This window comes from Pundamilia nyererei, unplaced genomic scaffold, assembly GCF_000239375.1.
Source record: "Pundamilia nyererei isolate P.nyererei 1_Seehausen unplaced genomic scaffold, PunNye1.0 scaffold00028, whole genome shotgun sequence".
NCBI classification, from domain to species: domain Eukaryota; kingdom Metazoa; phylum Chordata; class Actinopteri; order Cichliformes; family Cichlidae; genus Pundamilia; species Pundamilia nyererei.
In genome coordinates, this window is record NW_005187429.1 from 2,722,423 (window position 1) to 2,736,203 (window position 13,781).

General features: G+C 43.8%; 1 protein-coding gene across 2 annotated transcripts in view; it reads right to left on the reverse strand.

The window, feature by feature from the left end:
• Positions 1-13,324, reverse strand: part of zbtb10 (zinc finger and BTB domain containing 10) — a 21,843-nt gene extending 8,519 nt beyond the window's left edge. For both annotated transcript variants that reach the window (XM_005728453.2, XM_005728452.2), the window contains exons 1-2: positions 12,499-13,324; positions 3,714-4,743 (exon numbers count right to left, since the gene is read on the reverse strand). In XM_005728453.2, coding sequence (XP_005728510.1) covers positions 3,714-4,743; positions 12,499-13,167 — 1,699 coding nt within the window. In that variant the 5' untranslated portion in view covers positions 13,168-13,324. The remainder of the gene's footprint in view (positions 1-3,713; positions 4,744-12,498) is intronic.
• Between the last annotated feature and the right edge of the window lie 457 nt (positions 13,325-13,781).

Below are 13,781 nucleotides of genomic sequence, written 5' to 3' on the forward strand. Positions count from 1 at the left end.
AAACCTGTTTCTCCATCACCTGTTCAGCTCTGATGATTCAGTAAGGACATCTCCTGGTTTCATCTTCATGCTTCCCTCTCACCACATATCCAAACCGATATCATGATCAGCAGTGTTTATGGCTGTGGTTCCAGCAAACATCAGCTGATACTAGAAAGTAATATTAAATAAATTCTAACAACAGCTGATCAAGCTTAAACGTGCTGCTGTTGTTTAGCGCAACATTTCCTCTTTCTGGCACAAAGTGAGCGATAAACAAACGAGAGAGAAAAGCCGATCAGCTGATCATTGATCAGTTTCATGATTGAAGTAGCAACAGGAGAGTGAGGGAGAGAGAATAAGAGAAGAAGAGACCGCTTTGTGTCTTTTTCATTGTAGCTGAAGTACCGGACAAACTGCATTCCTTTTCACCTCAATACGAAACACGAAACATATTCACAGAAAATAAGACGATTCCGTTTTTTTAACGGGATGGTTGGCAACTAATAATTAACCTTATGAATAAAATAAAGTTCAACATCAGAAACATCATAGCACCCACCCAGCTGTATAGAAACTCCGTCATGCTAGCTAGTACACCGTATGAAAAAGTCAGCATAACGAAAATAAACTCCACCTAAACTTGGTTTATATCTGACCCAGATAGACTGCAGGTCATAACTTCTTACCTGAAGTTCAGTTCACCTGACACCAGCGGCCGCCTCGGTCCGCCTCGCCCTTTCCCTCATCCACCTGCTGGCCTCCACCACTTGCTAATGCTACTGAATCTGTGGAAGCTCCACGATAGCCACCACACGAAGTAACGAATAACGACCCTATCTAAATCCCAGTAACGATTAACGCGTTCCTGATTTTGGCATAATAACTAGTTACTAGGGGTGGGGGAAAAAAATCGATACTGTGTAGTATCGTGATATTTTGCTTGCTAATAATGTATCGATACAGGGACAGCAGAAATCGATATTTTGTTACAAAAAAAAGGTTTTTGTGCTCTGACTTCAGAGCATGTTGATCCTTTTTCTGAGCAAGAATCCTGACATTCGTTCACTGTCCAAATGTGTTTAACTTTTTTTTGGCAGCAATAAACATGACAGTTTACTTATTTTAACTTAATTAAAATAAAACATGTCTTAAATTAAGTTTAAAACTTTTTTATTTTATGTAAAATTATATTTTGTTTTAATTTACTTTCAAATTCTTCAGTTGCTGAAGGGGCTGCATAGTTTTCATATTGCATAGTTCAGAATAGCTATAATTGTACCAGATGGTTGCATTCAGTTAAGTTGGACTAGACTGTAATACAAACCGTTCAGTTTGTCAACAATAAAACTGACTGAAATGAGAGAAAGACTGAGTGTGAGACTTTGATATTAAATAAAATGAATATTGATAAAGTTTACCTTTATGTACAGAATCTGAATATCGCAAAATATTTTTAAAAAATTGAATATCGTATCGTGCGTTAAGTATTGTGATAATATCGTATCGTGGGATGTATGGTGAGTCCCACATCTACTAGTTACCGTGCTCGTTACCACAATAATAACGTAGTTACTGTAACGCGTTACTTAATAACGTGTTAGTCCCAACACTGGTACCTACTCAGATCAGCTTGACGGGACTCGAGGCAGTACGACTCATTTTTCACCGCAATTAAGTACCACCTTGCGTGGGGTCGTTATAGCAATGCGGCTGAACATCCTGTGACGTCATTTGTATGTGACACGAACACCACAACAAAGGTGGACGTTGAGATGACATATTTAGACTTGTTCAAAACAGCTGATGAGATCAGGATTCTTTGCCAAAACTTTTGTAGTTTCAACCTCAGCTCTAATCTTCAGAAGAAGAAAAAACCCTCAGCAACTTAACTTAGTCTGCACTCTGTAGCACTACTCCAAAATGGGAACTAACACTAATACACACACAAAACAAAAACCCCCCGCTTAGAATACACTCCACTGACAATGGGAACCAGAGAAATACCACAAACGGTACAATTTAACCTTAAATGAACGTTGTATCACATGTTTAGCGCACAAGCGGGCTACATTTCTTATGACCTAAAAGAGGTGAAGCGCCCTCCTCTCCAACATCAAACAGCAGCAGCATAATGTGCTGCACATCTTAGCCTTAAATTCTCTAGACACCACCACTCGCAGATATTTCACAAAAGGCCGGCCATTAGTTACAGACGTTCAAGGTTCTTGACTGTAGTAGTTAAAGGGTTTAAGCGTCTGGATGAGGAGGTGGTTATATTTTGGTGAGCCGATCATTATTTACATTGAAAACGCAGCACATACTGCTCGACTAAAAATCTGGTAGTTGAGGTAAATGTACTGTTGGACAGAAAATATAATTTAGGGGTAAACAGCTGCCTTAAAACCTTTTTCATGTGATTGATATCTTACACAAAGCCATAAACATCTCTTTATTTGGAAAAAAGCTGTATATACTGAACAGAGACATGGAGCACACATGTTAAAAACTAACAGCTTTAAGTGAACTCTCTCTAGGCCAACACCCAGCATCGCTACACGTACATTTTAAAAGAGGCCTTGGAGGCACAAAGAGCATTCAAGTGCATTTAGGGAGGTCTGCGGGAAGAAATGCTTCCCCTGCTTTCTTCATTATCCCGCATCAGGGAGGGCTTCTGTCTCTCTCACACCACACGTACATAAAATGTAGTTCTCTACTTCTTCTACACACAGTCTTCACATCCTCTTCCCCCTATCCATACCACTCCACTTAATATGTGATATCATTATGGTTAGATGGAGAGCCATGCTTAATGGCAACAAGAGATGGAGAAGGCTGGATCTAAGAAGAGATTACTAAGAGTGCTACAACGTATGCGGACTGGATAGGGTGGATGAAGGAACAGACAGAGTACAAATGTAACCAGTGTTGAACAGAAGAGAAAAAGACTGAAAGGACAGAAGATTTCAAGAAATGGAATACATGAAAGTCTCTTACAGAAACAAAAACGACCTCAGCGTTAGAAGGACAGACCTGGCAACATTAACATATCTAGATCTCTCATCTCTTAACTTTTATGAGCCCAACGGTCTGGAGTATTTGGTGAAGCCCGAGTCCAGGATTGGCTTAATTATTGACCATTCATGGCAGGTTAGATGCTTGAAAAGCACAGATTGGACTGCTTTGGGTTCAATCTGTGCTTTTATTGGGTTAGCAAGTAGGAAAAGTTTGTTACTTGATGATAAAGCCAACTGAATGTTGCTTTTGAACCACTCATGTTTCAGGGCTCTACTCAGTAATCTTCACTATATTTTTTAAAACCTTTTTGGCCGACAAATGTGCAGCTACAGACTCCTTTCAAGGTTGGAATTACTTCTAAAGCACAGTGCGTTATTCTGCATTTGGACAAAAAAAGGGTTTGTTTACATTATTCACTTTAAATACAAGGTTTTAATGTGTCATGTGACTACCAAGAGTGCAGAGATGCTTTACAGCGGAGGACAAGAGCTCGGTCTGAGGCTCCACTGTGTGTTGTAGGAGTTTCTGACAGAAGGAGTTTGTCAGGCATGATGGGGGGGGAGGGGTAAAGGAAGAATATAAACACTTACACAAGAAACAAAATTTCTTATGCTAATTACTACTTAGCATTAGCTATAAAGGACAATCCACATATTCTCACATCTCATAGCAAGACTGTTGTAAAGTTGAAAAGGCGTGTTAAATGTGTGTCTTACCAGCATTTTCGGAGAGCGAGGAGAAGTCCTCTCTGGGGTAGGAGGCTGAAGGCTGGATGAACATCCCCTCATCAAATCCCTCTTCAGGCTCTGGTGGGAAATTGTAGACAAACCGCCGTGTTGTAGCTTGTTTTTTCCTCCGTCCACTTCCAGCTGCAGCATCTGGTGCCTCTCGCTTTATTGCTGCGGGTGATGCGGCCGTGCCGCCTGTGGCTGGCTCGTTCCAGACGAAGACCCGCGTCTGGCCACTCGTCGCCCGCATTTCATTGGTCTCTGCTGAATCAGATGAGTTGTCGTGGTGGGTCCAGCTACCAGAGGCTCCGGGGGTTACCAGGGCACAGCCCTCACCCCCGACCACTGTCACCTCTATATCACTCGTCTCCTCTTTCACGCGGCCATTTTCATCATCTTCTTCCATTGCCTCCTTCCCTTGATTGCTGCTGGCCTTGATTGATAGCTTTGACAGGATGCTTGTCGCCCAGAAGTTACTTGGCTTACGGTCTAGCCCCCTTTGCCCCTCTTTGGCCACCATCTGCCTCTTGTTGTAGTCCACCACCACGGAATCGGGAGCTTCTTGCTTGATGCTGATGTTCAGAGCATCCTTTATAAAAGCCCTACAAGAATGTACAACCTCTGTCATCTGGAGGTAACTAGCAACTGACATCACCTCAATGGCATTTTGGCTTGTGAGCAGCAGATTCCCAGAGTAGAGAAAGTCGAGGATGACCGAGAAGCCCTGCACAGCAGCAACATCTAGGTGTGTGACCGTGGTCTGGTCCTGGGTCTCGCTCTTGGTCAGACAGTAGAGGGTTTTGAAGTAGCGGCTGCCTGCGACCAGGATATTTTTGTGCGCGCGGAACACCTGGCCCGAGACGACAATGTTGACGTCACAGAGGATGCCACTTTTGCGTTGCTTGTCCAGCTCTTGTAGAAGCTGGTAACAGTAGGAGTTCTCGTTGGGCTTGTTGCGGTAGTCTTCCTCTGTGCAGTTAGTGGAGGGGCTGGTGTTGTCCGAGGGCCTCAGTGTCTCCTTTTAAGCAAGAAGGAAGAAGAAAAAAAAAAAAAAGTATTTTAAAAAACTGTGTGTGCCCACACAAGTAATTTGCAAGCGCAAGCATAAATGCAATCGTACACAAATGTTTTCCCTTCCTGTAAGTCCTGTCTTTACAAAAAACAAATACACCCACTGGGTTCCCAACGACACTGTTGCACCTGTCCTGGGGGTGAAACTGGTTTGACAGGCTGCTGTTAACGGGGAGGTGGGAATGACGGAAGGCAAGGTCCAGTACTTTAAGGCTAGGTAACACACTAATGTCAATGTGTTTTCTAAACCAAATTCCACAGCTGCAAATGTAAACATAAAACACAACCACATATTAATAAACACGAGAAATGACTGTATTCAACCATCACAAACAAAAGTAACACATCTTATTCTATGTACCAATAGAATGCCTGCAAAAACCTGAACATGACGCCATATTTGAGCACGATGGCATGTTTGTTCAGCTAAAGCAAGCGTTACAAAAACTTAACACGTTTCTGAGGTAAGCATTAGTGACCAATCAGGCACAGATCAAGTCAAATATCTGACTGATTCAACTCCTGCCAGATGTTGTGTTCCAAGTAAGCGGAAAACTCAAGGACTGAATGAAAGTGCAAATAGAGAATACAGTTCCTTGAATGGCCACTAAAGACTGGCTCAGTGAGAGAGACACACGTTAAATGCCTGTATTAAAATGTTGACATGTATGGAATGAATTTTCTTTTTAATAACTTAAATAATTTCATATTGATAAGGCTTAAAACCATGGTTATAGTCGCCATGACTCCCAGGTGTTAACAATACACCTCCTGAAGTTCCCCTCCTTAGGGTACGTCCCCACTAGCCCTGATAGATTTGAAAACTGTGTTTTCATCTGAAAAGGCTCCGCGTCCACACCAGCGTTTTCAGTCATTTTCACAGAGTTGTGCGTCCACATTGAAACGGCCCAAAACGCTTACGTTCCAGTCATGCGCAAAAGCCATTGAGAATTAAAGAACTTGAAGAAAAGCTATCTGGAGCAATCAAAACAACCGCTGTATAACGCACTCTGCTATCTTTGTTTATTTGGTCACGTGACTGCGTCACATGACTAAAATGAGTCATCGTTTTAGAAAGTCTGCGTTTTCGTGTGTCCACACTGCGACGGGACAGCTGCGTTTTGAAATGCATGCGTTTTTCCTTGAGGAAAGCGCCGTCTTAGTGTGGACAGGAGGTCAAAGCGGAGAGAAAACTGGACGTAGCCTCAGTCTTTGCTCCCTTTGGAGATTCTCAATGCAGTCATTTCAAGAATTAACATGACTTACTTAACAAGTGTGTCTCAGTTTTGGTAAGCAAGATTCTACCCTTCTGTTGTAGGATATGTGTCTCTGCAATGAACCTACACAATCTTTGAAATCAGCTTGCTAACTGTAGCATTAGCTGATAACTTATCAGTCCACCCTTTCACCTAAACACGGTCACTCCCGGCCTCAGAAAGAAAAAAAGATGGCGATGGCTATAAAAGAAAAAAGAAAAGTAGAGCCTTCAAAATGCAGAATCTACAAACCGATGGGTGAGATCACTGCTGCCACATTCGTCTTTTAGATACAGACCGTGGTTTCAAAAAGGGAAGAAAACAAACACATAACATTAACACTACACAGAGAATGAAACAAATGGACTTTCAGTGACCCCTATATACACTCGCATGGATAAGAATAATTCTGGATTAAGACCTCTATCCATTTGTATGTCCTGATAACACAGTTTGAGGTACCATTAAGAAGCTAGCCATAACTGTGCTAGGAGCATTTTTGAAATGTCTCAATGTCTTGAGTTTGTTTTATTTTTTTCTCCCCCTTCATTAAAACATGTTTTCTTTCCATTTATATTCTTTAGTTAGTTTCTACTACAGATTCACAGGATTCAACGTTTTGCACATATTCTGTTTCTAAACAGCTAAATTCTGTCACTTGATGAACAGGAAATAGGCCATAAATAGACCAGGAGGCCTGAGAAGTATCCAAAAAAAGCATGGGAGGGGTACAGGCAAAGGCATCAAACCCCACTCACCTGGAAAGAGTTGAAGGGCAAAGAGCCAGACTAACACAGAGCAGGAGAAAGAGGCGTGTATAGAGATGTGCATGCATATGCTTAATGCAAACATCACATAACACACAGTCTGGGGTGAAGTAAATGCATATATACTCACAGACAAAATACAATGCGCCCCCCTCCCCCCAAAAAAGTATGTATGTATGTATGTATGTATGTATGTATGTATGTATACACACAAAAATCATAAACCCAGAACATGTATGTCAGTTTTCCCACATGATGTACACAAGCAGGGCATACATCTCTGGCTCATTTTAGAATTGCAGAGCAGATGTCCTAATCCAGAATAATTCACATTGCTCAAGCCCTGCATTTTTGCCCCCACCCATCACCATCTCGCCAGCGCGCGTGCACATCCACACACAAACACACACACTGCCTACACGTACAGCTGGGGTTTCAGCTCGAGTAATTCAGATTAAATCCATTTCTCTGAGGTCCCCACCCAGCCCCCACCCACCACCCCTACTCGCTCCACACTGCAGCTCTTGTCCAGGGCAGCCTGGTCACAGTATAGGGGGGCTTATCATCCTCTGCCACAGCTGGAGGGAGAGAGATGGGATGGAATAAAACGAAAGGCAGAATGAGGGAGAGATAGGAGGGGTTGACTTTGCAAACCACATAAATAAATGGAGGATGCACAGAGAGCACATTAGGAGACAAGAAAGCTGCACTGCACAATCCTGGTGGGGAAAAAAAACCAAAAACGTAGAAACAGAGCTGACAGAAATATATGAAAAGAAGCTGAGAATTTGCTGATAACACACACACACTCCAAGAAAATGAATAAAAGGCAGAGCTTGAGAGAGCAGTGAGAGAAAGGGCGGAGGAGAAAATGTCGAGCAGAGGGGGACAGAAAGCGAGCGTGATAGAGAAGGAGTTGGGTCACCCCATTTTAGCCTTCACAATAGCTCGTGTTCTCCCCGAGGCTTATTGTCCACTCACTGTGGGCCTTTGTGAAAAGGCTCGGCACTCACTCTTATTACACAGCAGCTCCCACTTGCAAGCATAGAAAGGAGCCATGGTGCATGTGGGTGAGGCTAAGAGGATGAGGAGAGAGGGAGAGAAATTATTCCATGATATACACATCAAAGCCTGTGGAGGGGCACGGTTATCATGTTGAGTACTATGGTGGGGTGGGGTGGGGGTTAATATAGCGTTGTGGTGACAGGCAGGAGAGCGATCGCAACAAGGGGAGTTGGATATGCTTTCAACTTAGGTTGTCAACACTCATGCTTGTTTGTTTTTGCCCAGAGTTTTCAATTTTCCACCTAACAGCATGAAATAAAATAACCTTAATGACAACTTCAGGGCTCAACAGACTCAAAAAATAAATAAATAAAAACAAATACATCTCAAATACCACAAATAAACCAACACCCACAAACTTGCAGACTGCTTATCATTTGCAGCAACTAACCATCCCGCTCCCAAACACCCTGACTCCTCTCAGCTTTTATCTGGGCTAAGTTGCTCCATACTGGCTTCATGAGCAGCATCATTCTTTCTCCAGATGTGCCATGTGTGAGATGGGAGCTTAAGAGAACCAGCAGATCAACCCTGCACAGCAGATGCTGGAGGCAAAACCAGCTTGAGCCAAAAGAGAATGTGGGGACAATATCAGCCTCCCCCAGTCATGACGTGGCTGGGTTTTTATTTGAGCCAGAGATGCCAGGGGTGGAAGAATAAAAGGCAGAAAGAGAGCACAGCATCCAAGAGGGTGCTTTGATCTAGGTCAAACATGAATGCTTCAAAATCTTACAGTGAAAAGCCAATAACTGCTGATTTACAGGTGGATTAAACAAACCAAGATGGTCATAAACCCGAGCCTTGATGCTCTGACTGCTTGTAGAAAAGAATACTTCAACAAACTCAACCACAAACCCAAACAAACCACAACGCCCCCAAGGCCAGCAGATCCATGGCAAACACTCAGACACACCTCCAACAGATCATGTCATACAACAAGGTCCCCTTGAAACATAATAACCCACTGGAGCCAGTTTTTGTTTACCTTTTATGCACACATGTTTGCCTCCGTCCCCTCACTTATACCCCACCACCCTCCATCTATCCAGTCCCATGACCAGCCCAACCCCGAGGCCATCTCCACCAGTCTTTCACTAACTCCCTCCATCTAGTGTATCCTTCACTCAGCCCCCCCCTTTCCTCACCCAACCCGTCTGTCCCCAGATGCTAGAACAATACTGCAGTGTGCATTTGGCCCAAGGTGTGGGAGGGCTGCACTAAGCGAGTCCCTGCCTCCCAACAATGCTAAAGAGCCGGGGGTGTCACTGACAGACTCAACGAGAAGAATTCTCCCTCCGGCTCCTCCCCACCCATTCCCCTGACCTGCGTCCCCCAATAAACACCCCCCTCCCGCGTATCCACCCCGGTCTATCTGCTAGGCACCAGGCTGGCAATAGGCTTGACCCCTTATCCCTTGTGGGAACACTCAATCACAATGAATATGGTGTTTGTCTAGGGCTGCTCGACTACAACAAGAATTAAAATCTGAATTTTTCAGGCCAATATTAATGTCATCATTTCTCAGAGACTTTGGGAAAAAAGCATTTCCTTCAGCTTTAATTGCAATTCAACAGAAATTAAACAAATAATGAAAAGAGAAAGAAATACGACCCAAACTAAACGTGTCCCAGCCTGCAGGAAGGGAAAGTGGGCTTTTAGGGAGCAAGAAAACTAAAAGAAAGTGTGTGGGGTTGAAACACAAGAACAAGAGAGACACTGTCAAATAATCATTTTATCTCCGCTCTTTATCTTATTTCAATAATCGTTAAAAGCCAAAATTATAACTGAACTTAAAGTTTGATTAATGATGCGGCCCTATGTTTGTCTCTACTAAAATGACAGGATGAAAATTACATATAAAAAAGAAGCCTAAACATATCTTAATTTCCCTTTTGGAGAATTAAGTGTAGTGATATTATCTTACACCCTCATTTAGACCAACACAGTAGTGTTTGTTTGGCCATCAAATCAAATGGGTCAACATACATCATCTGACCTGACTACAGCCGTATCCTGAGCTGGTTCGGGCACATATCGCTGATCTCTGGTGAACAGGCGAGATGGGGATTAAATTTGTCATTTATACTCAACAACAAAAAAACAAACAAACAACAAAAACAAGGAAGTAAATGAGGGGTAAGAGAGAATGGCTGTCAAAAACTTGGTGTGACAAATGACAATTACACATCTCTCTGTGTCATCATGTTAAGAGGAATACCAGCCACATAGTCTCTGCACACAACCATGACAAGAAACTTTCTCTATCACTCTGTAACATCTAGAGTGGGTTTAACACACCCTCAGCCGCCCTCCTTTAAATACGTATTAAAATAAGTGTATGGACTGCCCATTTTTCACCATAAAAATAAAACTTTTCTGAGAATTTAATTAAATTAAAATGGTCGTACATATGTGACTTCATATCTAATCTCAGAAAACCTTGTCTCCTTTTGCCTCCGTTTACCCTTTTTTCCCCCCCTCTAGTGAGCACGGGGAACAATCTGACCATAAGACAGCATCTAGAGAATTAAGGACAACGGCCCCCTTCTCCAAGGATACCCACATTTAACACAGCTGCCCTGGTGTGCTACAGATAATTGAATTAGGTTTAACAAATGCAGCAGAGGCCTGACTAACATCAGGAATGGGTGAATAGAACAAGACGTTGCCTCATAACACCGTAGTTCCCCTTTAATGTACTGCTTCATAATGCTGTCTCGCTTACACTGCTGCCTATTATTTCAGCAGTACTGTGTTTGCTGTTTTGTTTACTTTAAAAAGGCAGACCAAGTTGAGGAAGCATAAAAACAAAAGATAAATAGTTCAGAAAAAAAGAAAGAAGGTTTTAAGCTTTAATTCAATCTTTATCTACTCAGCTATAACCATTTATGAGGAAATGGCCTGAAAAACCTCTCAAGACAGCGTCTGGGGTCCTTGTTGCTAGGGAAAAGCCTCACCAAGCCCCTAATCCACTCCTAGTGCTCTCCTTACCAATTAGAGATGTGTACAAGTTAGTGGATCACTTTAAGTCATTCTGATTAGTGATTGCGTGTACAAAGGAAGGAACTAAATGTAGTAGTACAATCCTCTTCACTCACAAATCACAGACAAATAGCACCCCGCTCTTAATTCTCGTGACAGCCCAAGCCATTCTCTGAATATGAGGTAGGATGTGGCAATTTAAAAAGGAACTGAGCTCCCCCCCTACTGTAGGACTAATGAGAAAAATGTCCTTTGACACCGAACTGTACAGACAAATTTGCCCTCCCTGTTTTTATGAGGTCACTAAAAGAGTATTGTAGAAGTGTTGCTTGAACTGTAATAAAAAATGACGAAGCAATAAAAACATCTCATGGACATCAATAAAGGCAGTTCACATGCAATAAGACGTGAGTGTTTTGAATTAAAAAAAAAAAGGCATTCAAGAAACTGATACCCAATTATACCTACATCGAGCTTTAGCTAACTACACACTCTTTAAGTGCCTATTAAATAAAGTGGAGTCATTTCCTGTAAGTATGACCCGTGGTTTCAGTCGTCTGCAAACAGGATAAGCCTTTAATCATAAGATATGCCCCAAAGTTATAGCCAGAGCCCAATAATCCAGAAATATGGATGACAGGCTCAGGTGATGCTGTGTCATCCTATTACTGACATCTATTTTCACTCTTTCAAACCTTTTCAAACGCTGCCTCTGGGCAAGCAAGATGTCACGCTCAGGGCAACCTGATTTACTCTCCCCTCCTTGTCCAGCACTGCAAGTGACACCATCTATGGATTTTGGGGGGTCATTCTCGCACAATGCCTCTAATTTAGCTCCCTAAAGGGAGGCGGAGGTGGAGGAGCAAGAAATGCGCCAGAGGTCACCCGGGACAGAGAGGCAACAGAGCTGCATGAGAGGCGGGGGGTTGGGTAAGGGGTGCGGTTCCCCGAAGGCTGCCAGGGTCGAGCCCTTGCCATTGTGCGACCTCTAGCAAGCTAGCGATCAAGACTACTGCTGGTGAAAGGACTAGCTGCGATGTACAGTGAACATCTAAAAGTGCTCCACAACACCTTCACTGTCCGATATGTATCCCTTCATTTTCGGCAGTTATCGGTGATTAGCAGTTAATTGTGACATGCAATTAGTCACTTGACAACAAACAGCCTCCGGAGCGATATTAGCTAGCAGGTGTCAAACTGGAGCAGGTCTTTAACTTGCCCGGTGAGTGGGCACACAACAGTAACTTGCATAGTACAATATATTTTGAAGTGATTTTGTTTTTCCACTCTGTCACCCCTTAGCTTCGGTACAGGGGCTTTCCAATGCGGCCACTGGTCACCTACCTCCGGCTAAACAGTAAAGCCGCGGGCGGCTTGTGAAGCTAGGCTAGACATTAGCTGTGGTCGTTAGCGCACACCGATGCTAACTATTTAGCCGGGAGAAGGGATTGTGAAGCTTAGGTAAAAGCTCATTTTCCTGCCAGGCTGCGCTTTACAATTTGAAGTAACTTCTATTATGTGTGACAGAAAAGGGAAACAGGTAATGACATTAAGGTATACCGACGGTGTGACAGGTATTTCACGTTACGTAGTTAACTAAACGAAAGCGTCGTGGAGTTGGGCTAACGTTACCTGTTTGGTGGGATCGTTTCTCCCGTGCTCAGAAGACAGGTGATGTCTCAGCAGCAAGGCCCGCTTGTAGTTGCGACTGCCTTTGACGAGCTCGTCGCTGTTTTTAGTGGCAATGTTGTGACACCAGGAGCACGACATGAGTCCAGTCTCCTGGCAAAATTTGAGCCATGGAAATTCTTGCAACCATGAAGCGTGGAAAAGCGAGTGTTTCTGAAGCAGCGTCTGCGGTCTCATCTCTACCCCAGATTTCCTGGATCCCGTCTCGCCTCCCCTGGCAGTCTCCTGGCCGTCAGCGCTGTTGCTGTGACCGTTCCCCGCAACCCAGTTTTTCCCGTCCCCGGACCCGTCCTCCGCTTCCACCGAGTCGACACGATCGTCGCCCTCCGCAGCTGCCCGACTGCCCCCTTCCGGGTCCTCTTCTTCCTCCGCCTCGGGTTCCGTGCTATCGCTGACAGATCCAGCGCCCTCCACTCTCTTCTGCGATGGTCCTTTCGCCCCCAGATCCCTGTCCTCCTCTTGATCCGGCCTGTTCCCGTTAAAATGTCGATCTTGACAGGCCGGGGCCTCCCAGCTGTTACAGTTCCCCCCACCGATACCGCTGGAACCCGTTAACCCAGCTAATCCACCTCCTCGGAAAGCCAGCGACCTGCGGTTTCTCTCACCGGACATTTTTTTTTCTTAATATATGTTAGAATCTTCACTTTCTCAACAGTATCCCCCCTCCTCCGATTAAAATGCTGTGTTTATAACCGATGTGTTTTCCGAAAGAGATGGACCGTCGTCGTTTCTGCGCTCCGCTCGGCCCTCCCGGTGAGAGTATGTAGGTTATGCGGAAATAAATAAAGGTTTTAAACGCATAATGAATTTCAGGGTTCTCGCTGCGTCCGCGCAGGCCCCGCAGAGGTCGAATGGCAACGACTTTCCTCCCCACAATGCACCTCGACCAGAGGGGGCGGGGGGGAGGGGACGTGTTGGTGGTAGTGGTGGTGGGGGGTGGCTTTTTAAAGGAAGATGACGGGGGGGTGTAGATCAGCATGGGGTCATTTGTGCTTTAAAAAAAAGCACCCATTTTCCGCATGCTTTTCATCTGATATCTGTTTGTTTTATTAGACCGCAAATGTCAAATCACATTCCTCACGGCGGGGTGTCCCAACATTCACGAATGTCTGCAGTAGGAAACTTGTCGGGTGTCTTTTTTATATTATCCATTTATTTACTTTTTATTATAGTGAATATATGTATTATACATAAATAAATAAAGGTTGGCATTTGAATATAAAGAA